Below are 25126 nucleotides of genomic sequence, written 5' to 3'. Positions count from 1 at the left end.
AGGGTTGTCCATAAAATAAGGTTTCCAACGAATTTTCACAATGAAAAACATGTTTATTGGCATTGAATAATACATGTTTGGAAAGCTTAGACTTCCCTCTTTTTTTCGACATAATCGCTGATAAGATCAATGCATTTTTACATGCAGTGTACCATGTTCTTTATGCCTGAGTCGTAGAAATCTGCCGCCGAGCCGCGAAGATAGCTTGAAACCTCTTCCTTCAGCTCTTCGTCGGTTGTGAAATGCGTCCCTCCCAAGTGTTTCTTTAATTCAGGGAAGAGATTGTAATCACTGGGGGCCAAGTCTGGGCTGTAAGGGGGTGTGTGACAGTATTCCATCCAAATCTGTTGATGAGATCAGTTGTGACACGGGCGGTATGTGAACGAGCGTTGTCCTGATGGAGACACACTCCAATTGTGAGCATGCCTTTTCTCTTGTTTTGAATCGCGCACAGAAGGTTCTTCAACGTCCGACAGTAGCGATCCGCATTAATTGTTGTGCCCGTAGGCAGGAATTCGCACAACAGCAACCCTTTCCTGTTCCAAAAGACATTCGCCATCACTTTGCTGGCAGACAGAATTTGCTTAAACTTCTTCGGCTTCGGCGAGCCTGGATGTTTCGACTGACAGGATTGTTCTTTTGTTTCCGGTGTCATGTAGTGAACCCAGGTCTCATCCCCAGTGACAACAGAGTCAAAAAATACCTCGTCATCGGTTTCGTAGGCATGGAGAAATTCGCGGACTGCTTCCACACGTTGCCGTTTGTTGTCATCCGTCAGCATTATCGGGACCCACCTTGCACAAACCTTGGCATATCCTAAGCGGTCTCTCAAAATGTTGCGAATGCAGGACTTACTGACATCAGGGATCATCTCGCTGAGGTCCCAAACCGTCACCATCCGATCTTTCAGCATTGCTTCTTCCACTTTCGCAATCGCTTCGTCTGAAAACGATGACCGGCCAGAATGCTGTTCGTCATGGAAGTCTGTACGTCCATCTTTGAATTCTCTGCACCAATTGCGCACATGTTGCACACTCATACACTTTTCCCCGTGAGCTTCACACAGTTGGGAATGAATGCCCACCGGAGGAACGTTTTTTACACACAAAAATAAATCACAGAGCGTAATTCACACCTGGCGGGAGAAACAAATAGAAGCTCCATCTTTCACGGCTACCAAGACAAGGATTAACGTTGTAGATAGCTCGCCGGGGCGGGAACTGGGGGAAAGGGAGCCAAGTTACACGCCAGTCCCACCCAACCCAGCTTAACAGCATTCCTAACGTCCGCAGCTCCTTGGGAACCTTATTTTATGGACAACCCTCGTATATATATATAAAAAAAAAAATCAAGCCGCGAGAATATTAAACTAAAATTATGTATGTATGTTAAATCGTAAATATTTTCAAACAATCAAGATTATGTCTTGTTTACTAATGAGAAAAATTTTGCAACTACTTTTTTTATCATATTTTTCACGATGATAAAAAAAAAAAAATCAGGTTTGTTAGCTTTAATCGATTGAATTTCCAAATATTTCGTTCTATTAATAGAATGCTGTCATTATTTAAAAATTTATTATGTTATTTTGTTTGAAGTTTTAATTACGAGTAAATAAATGTAAAAATACTTAATATTAGTCAATACCACATCTGTAAAAATGAGACCTACTAAAATAAATATGTAAAAATTACTACTGAATATGCAATAAAATGTCTGTTACATGTAATGTGGTACTATAACAATGTCCCGCTCTACTAAAAAAGGTATTTTTTTTGTTGCGAAAATCAGTTGTAAAGTAATTAGCTTTTAAAATTAATAACATTATTCACTTCATGTCAAGGCCGGAATAGCCTGGTCGGTAGAGCGCTGGGCCCATGTCCGTGAGTTCGTGGGTTCGAACCCCGCCGGCCGAAGACTCCCCGTGTAGTTGATGACTGGTGCCCGTAAAAATTTTGTCGAGTCGCAAAGTTCTCCATGTTCCCAGAACAAATCAACACCTCTGGGGGTACTGGAGCGGAGGTCAATCGTTCTCTGATTCAGGTCAAAATTACGATCTGTGGTTGAATGAATGGATGTATGAATGGGTCGGTGTGACAGAAGTCGAATTCTTGGCCATTTGAAAAACAAGAATCGCTCACTCTCTGCCTTAAAATTTGCTCGGCAGGCAGGCTTGCCCGTGTGGCAAGTGGCATTAGAACCAACCAACTTCATGTCAAAGCTTGAAATCTACATGTATTTGGGCCATTTATAAATTTAGATTACGTAAGCTATCCCAAAAGAAAGAGAGAATTTGAACATTTATTTATGTTTGTATATGCATTATAATGTAATGCTCAGATGCATTATCAATTGATGTTTCTGACAAATCTATTGCAAACAGGTAACTATATTAAACATTTCCTGAAATAAAATGTTTAAAAATTGTACATTTTATAAAGGGTTGATTAATATGACTGTATATTGTTAAAATAAGAGAGGCATGTATTTAAGCATCCATTTAGCGTAGAAAACATTCAGTTCCCCTGATGCAAAACCTGATAACTATTTTTTAAGATAAAATATGGGTAATATGCAATATAATCATGTTAAATTTTTAATTAACTTCAACATGAATATATTATTTCAGTTTTCATTGGATTAATATTTTAACTTTCGAGATTAATATCATAGTTAATACGTTTCGTAGTACAATTTGTTTCTTCACTTCTCAACTTTTCATTAAAAAGTAGGTGTAGGTAGCAAGTTTTACATTTGCGTTTTTCACTTATACACAGAAAAAGAGTTCTGGTAAATTATCATACTGTACGGTAATGCCATTTCTTATAAAAAAAAATCATAATTCTGGTATTAAAATCCAAAATATACGGATTTTAAGCTATTCATATAGCAACGGTTTACGGAAAATTTTAGTTTTCGAAATTGTAGTTCTTATTACCACACATTTAGTAAAAAATACAAAATTGAAGAGCAAATTTTGCCAAATAAACAGTTTTTATGCTATTCTCTAAGGTGTCATGATAGAATTACCAAATTTTACCGTATTTGACAAAATTTTATCACATACTTTATTTTAAATTTTTATTTTATATTTTTTATTTTATTTTAAATTTTATTAAAATTATTACCAAAGCGTTTCAATAAAAAATACTGAGGTTTTTAGTGTTCTCATAAATCTAGAAATACGGTAAATTTTACCATATTTAGGTAGTTTTTTTTCTTTCAGTGTAGAATGTTTAAGTTAAAATGTGATGGCTTGTTTTAACCTTCAAGCATCTGAGATAATAAATATTGTACGGCATTTTTGTTAAAAAAAAGTAAGTCCTAACTTTTATGCTGGAAGTTAAGTGATAAATTTTACGGATAAAATGAAAACTACATTATAAGTTCAAATGCAATATGTGACATTTAAAGTAAATAAGTTGATTAAAGATTTGAGGTTTGTACCTGTCAGAGCAGTATAAAGTTTTATTTTGGTATTATATAATTCAACTAATAACAACACATGAAAAACATATAAACACGAAAGGAACACTGGAACCAATGCATAAAAATAATTTAAAGAAGGACCAAAATAAATGAAGTAACATATTTTAAAAACTGATTAAAAATAATGTTCCGTATATTGTCATTACATAGTATTATTTACATTGAACATACATCTAATGTATAGTTCGTTCACTAGGAGTTGGCACCTGACTCCACCTCCTCGGACGCAGAGTTCATTTCAGTTCGGGAGTAAGAGGAGAACGATCTCCGCTCTTGACATTGAGACAACCCTTAATGCGCGGCAAACGCAAAGAGTAAATTCTTTTTCAGTCAGTTACTTCGCTTTATCATCTGCTAAGATACTTTTCGTTACTCTAGCTAATTAAACATATCTTAAATTTAAGAACTGCTGTAAAAACAGCAAAACGTCTCAAAAAGGACAAACTACTCCCTCAAAAGAGAGAAATATCATCAAATTTATGAAATGTTTAATGTTAAAAAAATGCACATAAAGATAGCGAAATTAATGTTTTTGTCATACGATTGCCAAATAGCAATCTTGTTGTTCAGTATTGTTCACATCCTTCTCCCAAAAACAGCGAAATAGTATCGCCGGATACCACGTGATGAACACGGAGCCAAGTGCCAACTCCTGGTGAACTAACTATATATCATTTTCTTTCTTTCTTTTTTCGTTTTTAGATTTCGTGGCGTTTCTAATTTGTTCAGATAATATTTCTTATACATTTTGCAAAATAATAAATTATATTTATATTTTATTATGAAAAAGATATAAAATTTTTAATTCGAAAAACACATTTAGTATTGTGTTGGATGTTCAACAATGAGGTCAATCTTCGAAAAAAACGTTTTATGATTGTCACGTGTTATCGGCAGACGTAAGGGAAGATCGACAGATCAATTTATATACGGGTTATAATTTATATTTCGCATAACAAAATTATAATACGATAATATTTTTTTAATGTCAAGGGAACAAGGGAAGCTTCATAGGTGTGAAGATAAGTTGGACTAATTGAAAGATAAACGGTTTTCAGAAAAGTAAAATCTTTTTTGAAAACGAAAATGCTTTAAAAAAGCAAATAAAAAATAAATTGAAATGTTTAAAAAATTTGTTTAAAAAAATCTAAAACACAACTGTTATTTTTAGAGTTTGTCTACGGTAAGAACTCCCCCCGCCACAAAGTCTGAGGCCGTCTGCTGCTATGGAAACAAGAATAGCGCATTTCAGATAGGGTAGCTTCTTTTTCCAAAACCTATCCTAAACAGTGACCCCACACCCCTACTTCAAACAGTTATACCTCGTTGCCATAGTCATGGCCACTGGTCCAGACGAATGACTAGGGCAGTTCTTACTTTAGACAAACCATACTTTCCTATTACTAAGACGTTAAAATAGGTGACAAACTTTTTTGATAAAAAAATCTTTACCGAACCTAGTTTTCAGTTGCAGAATCTGAAACGACCCATTTTTTGATACTGAATCTATAGCAACCTATTTTTTCGATACCAAATCTATAATACTTCATATTTCGATACTGAATGTATAGTGGTCTATTTTGTTTCGATGTTGAATCTATAGTAGTCTTATTTTCAATATTGATTCTATAGCGACGTATTTTTTTTTTTTTTTTNCGGTTTTTTTTTTTTTTTGACACTGAATCTATAGCGAAATCACTGAAAAAAAACTCAATGCAATACTAGTAGTATTGCATTTATTCTGTGTTGAACAGCTCGATTTTTTTTATTTTACCCACAAGAGCTTAGTATGAATTAACTAAGGAATAATAATGAAATTGAAATCAGAGACAGAGACAAATGATATTTGATTTATTGAATGAGATATAAATGAAAAAATCAATATTTCATTTTTTTAGGGAAAAAATATGATAAATAAACGAAACGTTATTGAAAATGTGCCAATATTCTCCGAAAAAAAAAACAATCGAATATTTATGAGTATTTATTAAATATTATTTTTATTCAATCAAGTCTTATTTTTTTTTCAATTAAAAAAAAAAAAAAAGCTCGTGTTAAGTTGTAGGACACTATCATAAAGCTAACTTACCATTATTGGTAGGTACAACAGGCTCTACGGGAAAAGTTGATATGAGTGTATCATCGTCTTGTATATTAGTACTGTTTACGGATTCTTTTTCACATATATCTTCAGAGCTTTGACTAGATGGCTTTACCTGCATAAAGTCAAACAACATTGTATTTCAATAAGTAGAAGAACTTAATAATAAAGAACTTTTTAAAATAGTAAAAGTTAAACATTTTTTCCTAACGTGATAATAGTTCATATTTTTTGAATAAAATTATTGATAAAGATTTCGGGTAGTTAACAATGGAGCACCAACAACATATGTAACATAAATTACCATACAATATGAGATTAACACTACATAATTGCATATATATTTTCCACTGAAATTAACAGATAAGAATATAAATCGCCTTTCATGGCCTGTATAAAATCCAGGCCTACAACATCAAAGTTAGGGAACTGAGCGGGCTTGGCACTACTTATGACGTTTTTATTCATTTATTAACATACAAGGATATAAGTAAGTTTTCAATGGCCTGTTAAGAGACCCGACCTAAAACGTCAGAGGTAGGTAGTCAAATTGGCTTGACACAGTCTATAATATTTGTATTTATTTGTTTATTAACATACAAGGATATAAATCGTTTTCCATATGGCATGCTAAGAGTCCTCCTGATCTAAAACATCGAAGTTGAGAACTTGAAATGGCTCTACATATTGTCTGGCATTGTCTGAGAAAACCAATTACGAGCAGGCTGAATTAAAGAATGTAGAAAGGTGTATCTTATTATTTCTTTTGTTGAACGACGGAAGTGTTCAACAAAAATTAGAAAATTGGCACTTGAAAGGGGAAAAAACAAACAAATACGTTTTCTTAATTACGACACATATCAAGGATGGTCAGTACAGAACACTCTTTACTTCTGTATTAGCGATTTGGGGCTGAAATGACGAAAATATTAAAGAACAGGAGTATAAGATTGACGTCTAATAAAAGGATATTATATATATATATATATCTAAAAAACAGTATCTTATGTATAATGAGTACCCTATGCACAGAATAGCTTTGGATCGATACCAATTAGAAATATTTACTACATTTTTTTATACATTATACTTTTCTACAAATAATAAGAAGTTTGCAGCACGAGAAATTTCGAAAAGCGGGATTAAAAAAAAGCGAATCGTTGTTAATAAGCTTAATAAAAATATCAAAATGATGATGAATCAATAAATATTGCTTTCGAATATAAACGAGATACTGTAATTAAAAATAAAAAAAATAGTTGCAATTTAGGAAACCTGGTCCCAATAGTTTGGTCTCCTGACCAAACTATTGGGACCCGGTCCAAAGTTTGGTTCCCTTAATGTTAATTCTATTTTTTTTGTGTTTTTTGCCATATCTCGAGAAATTTTTAAGCGAACTGAAAATTTTCAGACACAATTACAAAATTCGTTTATCCAAAGAAACAAAAAATATTTTTTAGTAAACATTTATTATTTTTATTGTTTTATTTAATAATAGTCGAAAAATTTTGAATTGTAAGGTATAAATTTTTTTCGCATCATTTTAACGAATGCAATTTTACATGGCAAAATACAAAATCTGAGCGAAATCGGTCGGGTAGTTCCCGAGAAATCGAGTTTCAAAAAAGGCGAGTTTTCATTTTTTTGCACACTGTTTAACGAAACACCAGTAAAAATATTTAAGTGTTGTTTACCAATATGATTTCAGTGTAGTCAAGAACCTAATTAATAAAACTTTTGTTTGTTGTTTAGCAGGGAGAACGGTAATTTACGCTTTGCTTCACGAACGATTTTAGGGAAGGACTGATTCATCGGAAGTGATTTAACTAACTCCAGAGAACGTGCACGTGAATCTATATTTATCTCAGTGTGATGATAAGAATACGTTCTCGGAGTTTTCAAACGAAACGCCTTTTAGCAATTTATTATTTTTAACTCGAAAATGAACAAACAATTGAATAACCATATGAGAAAGTGCAATATCAACATTTAAAAAAAATTAGTTTCTAAATTTTGTATTATTTACAAATTGTCACTGTAAATAATTGCGATTTCGAAAGTGTTTTTCTATGTTTTGTTTTTATTAATAAACGATGTCCTAAACCAGTGGTTACCAACTGGCGACCCGCTGGCCACATCCGGCCCGCGAAGCCTTTTTTTGTGGCCCGTGAACTTAAATGTATTAGTTGTCATTTTTTGCGGACAATTTTCGTAAAAAATCTATATGGGTTTAAAATACTTTTCTTTCGTTAAAAAACCCTTATTTCTTTGTTTCTGTGAAATTTAACATACCAACGGCACACAAAAAATTTTTTTTTATCAGGTTTTGCACCCAAGAAAATATTTTTTCAAACTCAAAAATCGTGCATGTTGCTTAAAAATCTACCTCTAATTTTAATTTGTAATTCAATGCGTTTGTTTCGCACAACTTGATAAAAATCTGACAGTAATATTCAATGTTCCTTCAAGCATAAATGAGTGCTAGATAAAATTGTGATAAAGTTGCGGGCCGCCATTTGGCTGGTGTTTTTAATTGCGGCCCCCGGTCTCATGTAAGGGGGAAACCCCTGTTCTAAGCCAATGCTAAAAAACGTGATAGCTACAGCCCACTTGTGGCTCTTCTAGCATTCATGGTGGGTGGCAGAGGTTTTGTCCAATATTGAAGTATCCCCCTCATTTTTAAAATTTTATTCTTGGTACTTCTCTTGGTATATTCTTTTTGATGCCTCTGGTGCGGCATCAAAAATCAGCACTCTAAAATTAAAAATTGTTATATAACTATTCTGAAATTGCATATATATTTAAATAAAAAATTAAATTTTTATTTTTTATTGAGAAGCTGTATGATGGGCAATGTTTGGGATAAAGAATTATCATAGGTATGCGTAATAAGATTATCACTGGATGATGTTTATTCAAAGTTACTGTTTTTTTGTGAATAAAGAATCAGGCTTTAGACAAAGGAAAAATATAGCAAAAAGAAATATAGAGAAATATAAAAAAAAGAAAAAAATTATTTTCGGAACAGTTTCCTAATTTTTTAAATTTTTTGCTTTAATTTTTCAAAATTAAAACTCCATGCGCCAGTGGTTCCCAAGAGATGTAGCGCAGAACCCTGGAGTTCCATGGAAGGATGATATTAGTTCCAAGAGTTAGGATATTTTAAACCAGGAATAACAATATTTATATCTACTCAACTAGCCATAATTTGTATAATATTTCGAAAATTTAAAATATAGATATTTTTTTCAAAAATGTTATATAAAGTAAATTTTGAAAAAAATAAGCATTCTTAAAAATTTGAAAAGTATGTCTTATCCAGGTTTTCAGTTCAAAATAAAATAGTTAAATTCAGGAAAATACTGAAAAATAATGGTCACTCCCGATGTTTTTCTGATAACTCTTTTCATCGTTTAAATTTAAAAAAGAAAAGAAAAAAACAACAACAACCTTAAATTAGCTTATTTCATTCATTTTCAGCATATGCATACGCGGAGAAAAAATTCATGATATTAAATATTTCATTCTACGCACTAAATTGTTTCAAAATAATTAGTGGTCTTTATTTATTTAGTTATTTTGATTATTATATTCACAGTGGCTTATGAATTTTTACATAATGCCGGAAGCTCGATCAGTTAGGGTAAACAAGCCAAAAAAAAAAAAAAAAAAAAAAAAAAAAAAAAAAAAAAAAAAAAAAANAAAAAAAAAAAAAAAAAAAGAAAAAAAGAATTAGAACCTCTGCTTCATGCATTGTTTTAAAAATAGTTTTGAAATTTCTAGGTATATAAAAAATGTATTATTGTTAAAACGTTCTTTAGAAATGTTGATAAAATAAGAGAAATTTTTTAGGAAAAATAAAACAACGGACGCGTGAATTGCATTTTAATTTATTAATATCCTTTTAGCATAGTACAGTTATGTTCTAATAACTTCAATAAACTAATAACTTTGCTTAAGCATAATTACTGGAAATAGTCGAAAAACTTAAAATTGCAATATTTTTGTCATTTTAATTATTTTATTTTCATACGTATATGTAATAAAATTATAACTTGCTGGCATTCATTTTTAACTATTGTTTCCTTTGTGAATAAAAAATAATGCTTGAAATAAAAAAATGAAAGGAAAAAAAGAGTATTTTTGTAATAGTTTAAAAGTTTTCAACTTTTCAAAATTAAACCTTAATGCAACAAGTGTTTTACAGAGTTTTGAAATTTCGGAGGTACCTTAAAAAAAGTAAAATTGCTTAATCGATAATTAAAAAATGTTGATAAAAAGGAGAGCGATTTTTCTGGAAAAACAAAAGAACGAAAACGTGAATAAAGTATTTTAATTCATTAATATCCTAATAATATAGAACAATTGGATTCAAATAAATATAATAAATTAACTCTAGCATAATTAACGGAAACATACAAAAGTTCAAAATTGCAATATATTTGTCATTTTAATTGCTTTATTTTATTTAAAGTACAAAACAGGCTCAATAAGAAGAAAAAAAAAATAATTAAAAATTTTCGTAGCTACAGTCAAACTTGGAAAAATATCAGGAGTAAAGTGAATCCGAACAAACAGCTACACGTGGATTTTTATCAGACGTCATAAGCTAGCGGAACAACTGATAAAATACAAAGGAACATTTGCCTTCGATTATCTAGAACTGTTTTCTCAATGATGAGTTTAGTTTTATGATTCATTCAAATTTATATCACCTAGAATTGAATATGTTAGAAACAATTGCGAACGAGTGACTAAACCATTTTTCTTCAAGATAGAGATCACGAACTGTATCAAAACTTTTAATGCTTCGATCGTGACGCTAATTTATTTAAACTGAAAATTAATCAGAAAGACTTATATAAATACAAAGTTTATTATATTAGCTTATGTTTGCATGCATACTGATAAATATTGACCTAGATTTGGCTAAAGGAATTATTTTTTCAATGAAGGCAAGAAAAAATATTGTATAACTATATAGAAAGTATGATAATATTTAAAAAGAAGAGTATTGCCTTTGATAATTTTTTGAGACAATGTATGTCGCTAATACTATTTTTATTTTACTATATTCAATAACGTTTTTATAATTTTTACCTATTGGTTCTGAACTCTTTCCATCAAAGTTTCAAATGTTAATTTTGAATCTTTGTTTATGTTAAAAATCAGCTTCTTTCTTCTTCGTGAAATTGACTTGCAATACTTTTTGGCTTATTGAAAGATATTAATTGAAAAGTTATATTTTTATGATGGTATTTCGCAAAGTTATGAATTGATATTCACAATTTATCTGGCTCAAATTATTGAATTATTTTCTTAGCTTTTTTCATGATATTTGTTGTTATTATTTTAATCTTCCAGATGGCATGCCTTGCACACGCTGACAAAAAAGTGTGGTCAAAATTACCAGAATATGATAAAATTTACCGTGTTTCTGGTTCTATGGGAACACCAGAAATCACGATAGTTTTTACCTAAAAAGGTTCAATTACCATGCTGTTTGGTAGACAAGAGGGGTAAAATCTGGTAACTTTATTCTGGTATTTCTTATGAAGTCTTTCTCTGATTTGTGTCGTTTGTCCTTCAACTTGACAAGGGCTTATAACAAACTGTACTTGCCAATAACAAACTGTAAGGACTATACCAAACTGTACAATGGGCCATTGGGAAGCATCCCTCAGGATGATCCGGTGACACCATACATACATCAGATCCCGTTTTCAAGGAGGATACATTCACACACCATCCATCCTCAGATAGTAATTTTGATCCGAATTAGAGTACGATAAATCCAGTACCCTCAAAGGAATTGATTTGTTATGGGAACTTGGGGGACTTTATGATCCCAACAGATTTAGAGTGCACCAGTCACCATTTTGAATATATTAAAAGTAAATAAATGAAATGAACAAAATAGAAAGGAAGGAAGGAATAAGTTTCAAGGTATATTTCGAAATGAAATCTATTACATCTTTTATTTTGAGTATAAAAGTTGAAGATAGAATTTCTTAGGCAAATGAAATTGTTTTTTTAATCACACGTAAACTTTTTTTGAACATTTAATGCCATCGTATTTGAAGCTCTTTCTCTCTTTTTTAAAGTTCATTATTCCCACGTATTCAGTATTACAGTTTCATTATTTCAGGTAGAGATAGATAAGAACTTAAATCTTGAATTAACTTTCAAAAACTAAATTTTATAATTTTTACCTACGTATAATTTAAAATAAATTTCAAGGCAAGGTTTTGATTTTAGTGTATATTTACAAATGTACTCGTATACGTACAATGAGAAAAAAAAGACGAAAGGAAGGACAATTCCGAATAACTTTTGGTGTAATGATTGGATCCTCACGTTCTACGACTCAATCCTAATGGTTTGAGGAGGTTACCTTAAATATGCTAATTTATTAACGCAGACCATACTTTTTTTACAATTACGAAAGTTAAGAAATCAGACTCAAAGAGGCATTTTCTTTAAATAAACATACATTTTTTTAATGATGGAATCAGATTTCTGATCTCCAAAATCTAGGGGTAAATGCAGAACTTTTTTAAAAATCCAATTGCTTAGAAACTATTTGATCAATTTCACTCAAATTTTGGATTTTGCCTTATAAAATAACATTTTTAAAAGTGGTGTAAAAAATTGCATACAATAAAATTTAATTCTTTTTAAACTATTATTAAATAAAATAATAAATATTTATTGAAAGTTATTTTTTCAATTCGCTTCTTAAGAGTTTTTTAGAATCTGGCGATATACGAAAAAAGTAAAATTAGCATTAAGAGATCCAAGCTTTGGAACGCTCCGCTGACCCTCCTGACTCTCCTGATCCCTATGTAGACCATATTTCCCAGATTGCGGCTACCTCTTTATTTTGGGGGTCAGAAATCCAAAAAAAAAGTATGTTTATTCAAAGAGAATACGTTTTTGTGTCTTATTTCGTAACTTTAAATATCGTCTGCACTAATTAATTAGCATAGTTGAGGTCACCTCCTTGAACCATTAAGATTGAGCCATAGAACTTGGAGATCTGATCATAAGATCAAAAGTTAGTCAGGGTGGTCCTCTTATTTTTTTACGTACTGTACATTAATTAGATAATATAATAGCAATTAATAAACAAATCTTTGTCAATAACAAATAAGTAACTATTATTAATAATTATTGGTAAAAAAAATTATTAATTTATAACAAATAGTAATAAAAATATACTTATATAACTATATTAAAGATATAAAACACAAAAAATAAAGCTACATATCTCAAAAAATTTAATGAAATTAATTTCTAAAAATTAATGAAAATTGATCAACTAATTATTATCAATAAATCAATAATAAATTTATCCATATGATTTCATAATCATTTAAATTGGATTTGTAATAGAAAAGAGGTTACAGATTCTATATCGCATGTAATAGCTTTTAATTGCAAACTCAGATTGTCCTTGAATTTTGTTTTCCTTCAATAAAACTATTAATTAAAACATTCGATTTTAAAGAGTAAACAAACAGTGCAATTTAAAATTTGCAACTAATGTAGACATTGCAGTTTACAATTTAAAAGTTTAATGAATTCTTGAAAATATAATTTAAAAAAAATTTTCGTTACAAAATTTTTAAACATAAATTTATTGTTTATTAAACAAAAATCACATTTTAAAACGAAATATTATCATTAGACCATTCTTTGTATCTATATTTCATTGATATAGTTCATTAATCAATGAAATAAAATATTAATATGCTAAAGAAACCATATCGCTAGAGCAAAATGGCGATTTAGAAACAGTAAAAATAAAATAAAATAATAAATATATAATAATTATATAATAAATACATAATAAATATATAATAATTATGTAATAAGTACATAATAAATATATAATAACAATAATAATAAAGAAAAAAACCAACAGCAAGTTCATAATTAACAAACCAAACTAAGTAGAATTATCATCAGGTTTTTTTTCCAATACAATTTACGCAAACTACTATTTATGCACATCATCAATTATGTTAAATAAATTATACATGTTAAATATACATTTTACCTAAATCATAGATTATATTGAGTAACATATAAATGCAATAAAAAATATAATAAACATAATAAAGATATTAAAAGAAGGATATCAGAAATAATATTTTTTTATTGAAAAATTCCAATAATTTCAAAGGAGACGTGACATTCATTCTGTGGTGAATATATTAGAAATTTATTTATAGATATAATTTCAAAACAGCTTTTAGATGCGGAGTTTACTTATACCTATGGTTTATTGATCATAAAGGGAATATCTAATTAGTTTAACATGGTTTGGATCATGTTAAGTTTTGATATCCTCCATAATTTAAATAAAATTTACATACTTTGAAAATTCTCAAATTTTAAATAGAAGTTTGGTATGAAGATATACATACGAAGTGTTTAAAAAAAACAAAAACGGATTAGATTGTATACATTTTAAAATTTTCGTTTCAAATCAATTACCTTTAGCTGAACATATTTGTCCCAATGCTTAACCTGGAACTGCCATTGATTTAAGTGTTAGATCCAATGTTGTTAAAGTTAAGGAATTGTAGATTGTGCCAAGATAAAGCATTAATATCCAAGCAACAACAAGCCTACAGTTGTATTTCGGATTTTAAGTCACAAAACTGTCTGCATATTAGAGACTACGATAATATATGTATTTTAATAGTACAGAACAGTTATATAAGTTCTAGCAATTCGGATATATTCGGACTCCGACTTAAGAATTTATTTCAACTTAAATTTATAGTTAGCAATTTATAGAGATTTTAAATATAAATAATATTTTTCAGCAAAGATAGCTTTATAAGATGAGGTTTTCAAAGTTCAAAAATACACTATAAAAACTGTGGTGGATTCCTATCCGCATTTGGCATCTACCCGTTTTAAAAAACACCTATCAATTTTGAAAAACTCTGAAAATTGTGGGAATGATTACTTTATTTTAAAGTAATACCGGATCGAGTCGTACACTTCAGAGTGTGCAGTTAAATCTTAACACAAATAATTGATAAAGCTTACACCAATCTGCAGCTCGTTGGTGAAGCAGGTTCTGTGTTTTGGAGCTCCGAACACATGGCGGCGAATAAAGCATTTTGCTTAAAATAATGGAAGGGCATATTTTGAATGAATATAATAAGTACTTATGAACCATTTTTAGAAGTTTAAATGCGAATAATTCTGTTATTTCTAGGCAGTGACAATATGGTGGTCAGAGCCATGGTGCCTCAGGGGATGGAGCATTCGCTTTCAAATGTGGTGAACAAGGTTCGATTCTCAACGATGGTTGGTCGATATGAATTTCGCACTGACCACAGACCTGACGTAAAATATCCTCAGTGGTAGACGGATCATGGAGTAGAGAGTTCCCTTGCCATCGGGCTAACCATGAGAGGTTTTTGTGGTTTTAATCTCCATGTAACGCAAATGCGTGTTAGTTTAATCGAAAAATCCTCCGCGAAAGCAAATTTCTCTCAATACTTAATTCAGGAGTTCCTTTGTCTTCTAGATTGGGTTCAGAGTTACAAGGCTACGGAGTTGAGCATTAGCAGTCGTAAACCCATAATTGGTTCGGCTGTTTAACGGGGGCTATAAAATAAAATATGGAGGCTAAGATGGCGATTTGTTTACATTGAAGTGTTTTGAGGAAATGTGAGTTCTTTTTTTCAGATTGAATTGATAAAATGGTCATAGTAAGTAAGTTTTAATCTTCTTTACTAATTCTATAAAGAATATTAATTGCGGTCGATTATTTGCGAAGTAATTTCAATTTTCTAGTCGGATTGATGTGAAAAACTATTCTTGTAAACTGTTATAAAATGCATGTATATTTTTCGTTGCATACTAAAGATATTTATGTTCTCATAAGTTTTTTCCTGAATCTGTCAATTGTGCAATATAAAATTATTTTATAATATTTAACTTCTATTTACTTCAGTTTTATTCAAATTCATATTAATATTCTGTGTATGCTGTGTATATGTTTGATCAACAAAATAATTTTGTTTTAAGAAATATTATAATAAATGCATTCAAAATTTATGATCCTGCTTTAAATTTTATCGTAAAATTAACTTTATACTGATTCTTAAGTGTATCTTATTCCACTATAAATATTAATTTTAGTGTTTCTAAATAACGACGAACGTAACGACGAGTGTAAACGAACATACTAGTTGTTTTACTACATCAGAAATTATCCTTGATTTTGGTGTAGTGGTGGTGTTTTCTGAGCTAGTGGTCTTCTTTACACCAAATTAGTGTTTATACACCAATTTGGTGTAAAGTAGTTGCCCCATTTTAACATTGAGGTATACCAACATTTTTTACTGTGTTTTTTAAAGTGTAAAATTAGTAATTTAATGAACAGAAATCAAAAATTTAATTTATTAAACTTATTTTAATAAGATGCACCATTAAAATTTAACAATAAGTTTAGAGCCAATTAAATACGTCTTTCTGAAATAATTGTTAGGGAATAATTTTTTTTTACAAATAACTATTAGTGATTTTATCTTTATTTAACGAAATACCAAAAAGAGATATAATTATATATTTTCTTTGTAATATTTTTGATTAATTAGTTTACTTACACAAGTATATATATAAAAAAATTTCGCTATCATTTTGTTTTATTTGCATATCTCGAATGCATTCAGTATGTTTAGCTTTTCTCTGTTTTCATTAATCTCAACCGTTATTTTGATGATAAATTCTAAGCAAAAGCATATAAATAAAAATATCTCATAATTATCTTACTGTTAATAAAATAACTTCGCATAATTAATTAATCCATTGTTGAGATAATTGAAAGTAATGCTTAATAATAAGATTCTTAATTTGAATTATAATTTATGCGATTTGATAAGCAATGCTTTTCTTTTCACTTTTGAATAAACTATAATAGCTAGAGCTATTATTTAACGTAATATTAAATTGAAATGTTTATTTTTCTAAGCTACAGGCTTAAATGTCTGGTAGCTGGATCGCTTTGACTTAGAGAACGTTAAATGCGATAAGCAATATCTTTATGTGGATTATTTGCTTCACATTTATAATATAAAACTATAATAGTTGCAATATTATATTGTTATATTTGATTTGTTTTCTGAAATCCCTAACTTATGAACAATGTGGTCTGGTAATGTAACTTATAAACAGGGCCGGGATAGCCTGGTCGGTAGGGCGCTGGGCCTATGTCCGAGAGTTCGTGGGTTCGAATCACGCCGGCCGATAGTGACTGATGCACGTTAAATCTGGCGAGTCGCAAAAGTCCTCCATGTTCCCATAACATATCGATACCTCTGGGGGTACTGGATTGGAGATCGATCTTTCTGTGATTCAGGTCAAAATTACGATCCGTGGATGAATGAATGGGTCCGCCCTATAAACGGGTGAGACGTATGGTGTAGCAGAAGTCGAATTCTTGGCCATAGATGGCGCCACTGGAAAACAAAACTATTGCACCCCCTCTGCCTAAACAGGCATATGTCAACAGCAGCTTATAAACATGGTGTTTCGAAATCACTGTTATTAACTTAACAAGTTTTTGCATTTAAGCAAGCTTGTATAGAAATATTTTCTGCGAACTCATTTTTCTTATTGAATAAGAAGGGCTAAAACTAGTTGTTTGTTAGAAAACATTCAGTCGGCTAATATATATGTTTCTAGAATTTATGCAAGTAAAAAAAAAACCAATGTTTAAAAAATCAGCTTGCATGCCAAGACCTAAATACGTTTTTCTTTCTGTAGGAATAATGAACTAGTTTTAAAAAATTTCATTAAATAAACTCGTTAAAATTTTTTTTATTTTTTCTTTGCTCTGATCAATCTTGATAATTTTCATGCTTAAAAATTACCTTGTTACCCATAGTGTACATAATTTTTTTCTAAAAAAATGCTTATTAAAAAGGGTCATGTAATTAGAAAATAAATTGTGTAAAGTAATTGCAGTAAATACTTATAATTTTATTTTTTTATCGCCTCTAATCGATTCTTAAATATCAAACTATGCGGATCACGTTAAAGAAATATAAAAATAAGCTAACGAACTTATCTTTTCTTAAAGTATTTTGTTAGTACATTATTTAAAGTAATGAAAATTCTGTGAAAAAATAATGCTTTATTAGACTTATAGTTACTAAAACCGTTAGATAATATTATTAGATATGATATTATTTTTTATAACGAATGAGTCCCGTGAATGTACTTACCCTATGTTGTCGGTCTAATTTTAACCAGTAATTTCATGAATTTTTTATGAAAATTTTTTGGTTACATTATAATAGATACGTTTCTATATTAAAAAATTAAAAGCGCCGCTACCGCTGTCTTAAGTGTTAAACTTAGTGTATTGTTTTGTCTTGCTGCTCAAAAATTATATTACTCTGAAACTTGAAATTAAAAAGGCGATAAGAAAATGTAAGGATATAAAATGTACAATGGAATAAGAAATTTAACATTCTAAAATTCTTCCTCTTGGGCACTACAGCCTATTACAGGCCAAGGCCGTCCCAATAGCATTCAAAAATTAGTTCGAGAATTATTAGCTGTTAAAAACATTGATGTTAAACTCACTTGAAAGTATTATGCGGGCAACTCTCTGAGTCGCAGAATGCAACTACGGAAAAGAAATTTCTTGGTTCTAAAAGCTCCAGTTTTCTTTATGAAATTAACACTTTTTTTCGAAAATCTAATTTGTTCGAAAGTCGTTTTTAAGTGATTTCTTTTACTGATTTTTCTAACTTTTTTCACTATAAGTTACATTTTTTGTTATTGTGCAAAAACTGTAAGACTTAGTATTTGAAATTGCGAAATGGTGTAAAATAATGTATAGTAACGATGTAATAATGTAACAATGTCATAATAATAATGAAAAAAAAAACATTCGACTATTAGTTTGACAATTATCAATTGCCACATGCAATTGTACCTTACAAAGCATGATGTTACTAATTTACATACATTGCCCAAACATGCAAAAATCTGTAGCCCAGTGAAATGCAGAAAAAGACGTGTTGAAAGGGTTTCGTTTATGCTCTAAAAGTGAGTTTATGTAAAATTTCTATACTGTCGAAAATTATTGAAATTTGATTGTTTTTTTATCCAATTTTTTCAACTTTTTTGATATTTTTACTTTAAATATTTATCCATTGTTGCAGAATATCTCGTGTTTAACTTCATGTTAAGAGCTACAAAATAAAAAAATAAAAAAAATGATAATAATAATAAAATTAAAAATAGAGAAATTGGGTGTTGCCAGACACAAATCTTAATATTTATTTAGAGTTTTTTAAAAACATAACAGATTCAAAAGAGATAAAAACCGCTTCCAATTTAAACTGTCATATAATACAGCTAAAAGAAAGAAAAAAAGAAAAACATATTCTTTTTGGGCACACTGTATTTTGTCGTACTTCAGGAACATCTTAAGTGAATCAAAAAATTTTTGTACACAATCATAAAATTCATTTATCCGAAAATAAAACCCTGTACAAAAAAATCTTTAATAAATATTTTTTTAATTCATAGGAATCAAAATCATTCCAATTCATAGGAATCAAAAAAGGGTAAAAATGTTAGATATAGAAACTTTTACTCTATTTTAAACTTTCAGTGACAAAATACAAAATTAAAGCAAGATTAGCTGAATTGTTTCTGAGTTATAAAATTTCAAATACCTTTAATTCTTAAAAACTACTCGATTAATTGGAATGAAAAGTAGGGGAGAGCGGGATCAATTGTGACAGGGTACGATTGTAACGGAGCAAAAATTTCGGGTGTCGGGTTCTAGATTTGGTTCCTAGGTGGCGCACAAGGTGTATTTAATAAATCTACATGTACACCCCTGCTGGCAACCATTTTTATGTACTTTTGAAAGAATTACATCACAGAAGATATTTTCACGCTACGTAAGTACTTTTTTTGGCATTGGAATATTATATTGTAACAAAGTAATTTTGTTTAAACAAATAAAAATTATTAACCGAATATGTAAGTGGACACCTTAATTAACATTTCAATAAAAAAAATTAGTTTTGTTAATTAACTAGCATTGTTTTTAACAAATGAAGCTGAAATGGCGTCTTGGGGACGTTGTAACAATAAGTAAAGGGACGATTGTAACAGCTGAAAATAAAATTTATAATTTCAATTGCAATTCTTTAACGCCTTAGGTTCCATTTCTTATGTTTACAAACCATTACTTAACTCTTTAAGAACCACCAATAGTTTCCTACAGGGTAACAAAAAATATAGGGATCATTTTTGAGTGTTTTTATTTCCAAAATTTATTACATAAATTCAGCGATGCTTCTCAATATGTCGACCTCCGGCATAATAGATTCGTTTACAACGCTTCGGTCATGATTTTAAAGCCCGCAAAATGATTTCCTGTGGGATTTTCTTCACCTCTTCTCTAATAACTCTTTGAAGGCCTCTCAATGTAGAGATTCTTCGCTTATTCAGTTTGTTTTTCAGATGTCCCCACAGGAAATAGTTGCATGGTGCAGCATCAGGACTGTTTGGAATCCATTGCTCTGGTCTCAGGAATTGCACTTGCTGATCTGTTAGGAATTTCTGGGTGACCTTCGATGCATGCGATGGGGCAGAGTCCTGATGGAACACAGCATCACCATTAGGGTACAATCTGCAGTAATCATCCTTAAGAAAGGGCTTTAATATCTTCTGTATATAATACTCAGAATTTATTTTGGACCCAGGTTTCACAAACCGAGGTATGGTCACACCATGGGCGGATATGCCCATCCAAACCATTACGCTTTTGGGATGAGGCACCGTGGCTGATGGTGTCAAGTCTCGCCTGTTCTGCCCACGGCTAAGTTATTGAACTTTAGATTTAGCATTGGTATCAGATAGATAGATCCAAGCTTCATGAGTTGTAATGAACTTTCGCCATCTGTCCTTACGGAGAAGCTTGTAGAGGGACCATGAACGTTGCCTCCTAATCTGCACCGATTTCACACTTAAATGATGACATTTAGGTTTTTTATGGTATTTTTTCTTCAGCTTTTGTTTTAGTTGATAGCTTACAACTTGCTGACTCACGTTAAGAGCTTTAGTCATGCTTGCCTGTGTTGGTGGATCAGGTTTTGATGTCATCTTATCAAGCTTCTGCAAATCTGATTTCTTCAATTTGCTTGGCCGTCCACTTCTTTTTGGTTTTGCATTATTTTGCATCGATTCGAGTTTTGAATTCTTGATGCGACTGATATGGCTAAGTGAAATCGCAATACCTTTCTTTTTAAAATGGGTTTGTATAATCCTGTGGCTCCATCGAAGTTCTAAAAAGGCTTATACTTGACCAATTAGCTTTTTGTCAAATTTCTTCAAAGGCATTTCTGTGACTTTATGAAAGAGTATTGCAATTGAAAGTCTAATAGCAGAGCTTTAGATCGGTATGCTATATGTGTAAAAAGGTTTTAAAACTTTAGTGGTAGATAACCACAAAAGTGATCCCCATACTTTTTTGTTACCCTGTATATCATTTATATTACGTTGCATGTGCATTATTTTATTTGTCACCTTTCACAGCATAAATTAAAATTTTTAACCCCTTAAAATTAAAAGTTTAACCCTTTAGGTCTCTGCTCATTATTATTTTTACTCCTAAAATATCACTACTATTTTGATAAAAAAAAATATCACAACTATGATAATATGTATAATTAACTATGTTTTAGTTGAATTTATGAACTGTTACAATTGACCCCGTAAGTGGGGACAATTGTAACACAAGTGCACGATTGTCAAAAATTTTTAATAACTAATATAATAACATTTAAAATAAAGTATTTATTTATTTTTTCTAGTTGAGGATAGTCTACTTTACTCGTCTGTCAATTAATACTAATAATATATTGGATTTTTTGTTAGCTAAAAATAGTTAAGTAAAAAATGTTACAATTGACCCCACTCTCCCCTACTATAAAATTTGTTCTCTATTTAATAACAATCGCTTTGAAGTGACATTTAGCTAATAAAGTACAATGCACTCCCAATTATCCGGGTTAATCACCGGGACAGGTCGCACGGACAATCAAAAAACACGGATAATCCGAAAACTCTTTTTATTCAATATCAGTACAAAAAATATAAAAATTACTGACATTTGCATGCATAACATCAAACTAGGAATTTTCCTTATTAAAAAATGTGTAATGCGTCTTCGCCATATATCGATACACAAATTTTACGAACCGCAGTAATGTCACTGTAATCAAATCCTCCCATATAATCGAATAAAGTTTCCACAGAGCAGCAGAATGAGAAATTATATTTCATTCATTTACTACATCTTCTGCATCAGTTACTATCATCACTATTTGATTTAACAACATAACGATGTCTTTATCAGTCAAATACTGGAAGCCAGGCTCACATGCATCACTTTGAAACCAATCTTCTAAATTTTCTTCATCAAGAATTTAGAAACCTTAGATTTTTTTTAGCTTGTTCGAGAATACTGTTATATTTTTCTTGAATATCTGAAGAGGATTGTTCATCAAGCGGTATGATCTTTCTTCAAGATCGTGATAACGTAGACGATCTTACCTTTGACCATGCTGCTGATATTCCATATACTGCAATCCAATAACAAATATTGCTTCCAAAAATTTGATAGTGTTATAACTTCATGAATCAAATTTTTTTAATCTTGAAAATGTTTCTCTTTATATTTTTTGTGTGACTTCGGAATGAGCACGGATAATCCGCAAACCGGATAATCCGCGCACGGATAATCGAGAGTGCACTGTACTTTTATACTGCTTTTTTAAAATTTTGAATACAATAAAGTTGAAAAAAAAAGAAGGAAAACCCCCCCCGAAAAAAAACTGTGATATTTTAAAAATATATGTTTTTATAATTCCTTTCGAACCATATATATAAAGCGTTTATGAAGCGATATATAAAGCGTTTATGAAGCGATATATAAAGCGTTTTTATAAGCTCTAAAAGTATTTAATGAAATGTTTGCTTAACATCTTTTTTTAACTGATAAGAAACTTACATCAGTTGTTTCTTTGAAATATTTACTTATTTATTTTTGCTGGTTGTGTGAGTTCAAATGTTTTTACTATTTTAAATGCCTTTTAGCTGTTTATTCTTAAAACATCTTAACTAATCTACTAAAAGTTTCAGTTTAAAAATAATAACAAATATAAATTCTAATTTAATATTTTTAAATCCTAATTTACGTATATTTAATTTAATGATATATGCATGGTTGATATAATCCTTTTAGTTTCTATTGAGAATACATTTTTTGTTTGGATGATGTTATTTTTTTCATTAAATACATGTAATACTTAATGAAATATTGAGGAAATTTGTTTGACGCATTGTATTTTCTTTCTTGGGAAAAAAAAATTGCATTTAAATCATATATATTAAGTTAGATGTAAAAATTAGACGAAATATTAAGGCGTAACATTTAGACCATAAAATAGCATTTAGCATTTGGTCAAATAGATATACGAAATATTTAGATCAAATATCAAGGCGAAACTTTCAGTCCAAGTTTTAAAACGAAACAGTCAGATCAAATATTACGGCGTAACATTCAGTCCAAATTATACAATGAAATATTTAGACAGAATATGAATCAAAACGAAAATATTCATTGCTATTGAGAACAGTATTTTTATACAAACCGTTTCTATGGTGTGAGTTGACGAACCTAAAAGGTTATTTTTATTATTTTTCTATAATATTTTCCAGTTTTTCCAAAACAGGATTTAAAAAGAAAATATAATTATTTGTTTAAAAATACACATATTTTTTAGATTTAGGGGTATTCTCAGTAAAATAAATTGCTTTTATATCACAAACCTAACTATTCTCAAATTTAAGAAAAGGGGAAAAAAATGAAGATTCTGGACTTATTTCTTATCCATAGATGCTTCTTTTGGAAAGAGAATATAATCTTTAAGGTAGATAAGAAATGATAAAAGATGATAACGTTAATGATAAATTGAGGTACATGTTTAGGTTTTGCTAATGTTGATATGACTAATCGTTTAAACAGAGGGTAAATTAATAACTCGTTCTTAAAAGTTAGAAGCAGCTGTTGATAATATCTGAAGGGGAAACACCACAGTAATTGTTTAAAAGGAGCAGGTTTATTGAAGTAAATTTAATTATCGCTTAGTACAAGCCATATAAAAATGTTCTCGACGAAAATCTTTTAGGGCGATTTTGGTAAGAAACATCGACAGTCTCATGCAGGCAATAAGATACTTTTGTGTGTTGTGCTGCCATCTAGAGGAAATTCTGAAAACTTGTAAAGTAATTAGCTAGAAATAATACTTTGAGACAGTTTGATTTAAAATTTCTTCTTATTGAAAAGTGCAGCTTATCCCTATTATGCTCCAAGCCTTTCAAGAAATTCTGCAAAACTAAACGCTCGTAGTTGATTAAGGAAAGTCCTATCTTGCAAGCTTGATAATTGCTTCAATTTTTACTACATTTATAGCAGAAATTCAAATAATTTCTTAATAATGATAAAATTTTTGTTGCAAATAGATTTTATAAAAAATTAATTGTAACAAAATAGCAGAAAATTGTGAAAAAATAGCTTAAAATAGCTTATTAGCTAATTAATGAGAAACTATATCACCAGCATAAGTCAGTATTATATGTTAAATCATCAATTCTTTGACACGAAGCATTTGGAGACCGCACCAAGCTGTTCTGACGATGCTTTCTATAACAGATTGAAAAGTTTACCAAGTTTTCATCGTAAGAGCTGAGAGGAGACATCCCTTCTTTAACTTTTTTCTATAAATAAATGATTTTGTGTAGATTTAAAATATTTTGTAATCTGGCAATCCTATTACAAAAATATTTTAAATCGTTCTTGAATGATTCTGGCACGCGTAAGTTCATTTGAATTCGCACCTCGCCTTATAGATTTCCTTTCGTGTTTTATCCTTTACTTATTATGTTTTGTTTTTTGCTTGATTTGTTTTATTTCATATATAGTTTTTAATTAATGTGTTCTATTTTTGTTTCATAAATTTTTTTGAGTGCTCCTCACACTATTGTATTGATATATTTTGCTTTGGCTATATTAATACAATATTGGAAATCACTCTTTATTGCGGATATAGTCTTGTGAGCTGATGAAGAGGTCATATCTTTTTTCATCTATTTTTTTTATTTATTATTTTTTTATTATTTTGCTTTCTGGAAATTTAATGTTTTTTTTTAATTTTATTTTATTTTCTTATTTTTTTTAAAAGATACATGAAATATTTTTTAAATATTTTTTAAAAATAATTTTAATTTCATTATTTTTTCTTCTCTTTTAATTAATCTTTATTATTTTCCATGTTTTTTCAATATTTAAACTTATACTATTATGAGTTCTATATACTTGCAGCTTATGCGCAGTTAATAAAACTTAGTAAATTCTCATCGTTTCTCTCTCATTTTTTATCCTTTTTATCTTATCCTTTATATATATATATA

General features: G+C 29.9%; 1 protein-coding gene across 2 annotated transcripts in view; it reads right to left on the bottom strand.

The window, feature by feature from the left end:
- Positions 1 to 25126, bottom strand: part of LOC107446235 (La-related protein 4B) — a 137522-nt gene that overhangs the window by 54281 nt on the left and 58115 nt on the right. For both annotated transcript variants that reach the window (XM_016060829.3, XM_043040609.2), the window contains exon 2: positions 5579 to 5705. In XM_016060829.3, coding sequence (XP_015916315.1) covers positions 5579 to 5705 — 127 coding nt within the window. The remainder of the gene's footprint in view (positions 1 to 5578; positions 5706 to 25126) is intronic.

This window comes from Parasteatoda tepidariorum, chromosome 3 (assembly GCF_043381705.1).
Source record: "Parasteatoda tepidariorum isolate YZ-2023 chromosome 3, CAS_Ptep_4.0, whole genome shotgun sequence".
NCBI classification, from domain to species: domain Eukaryota; kingdom Metazoa; phylum Arthropoda; class Arachnida; order Araneae; family Theridiidae; genus Parasteatoda; species Parasteatoda tepidariorum.
This window is presented reverse-complemented; position numbering and strand designations above follow the sequence as displayed.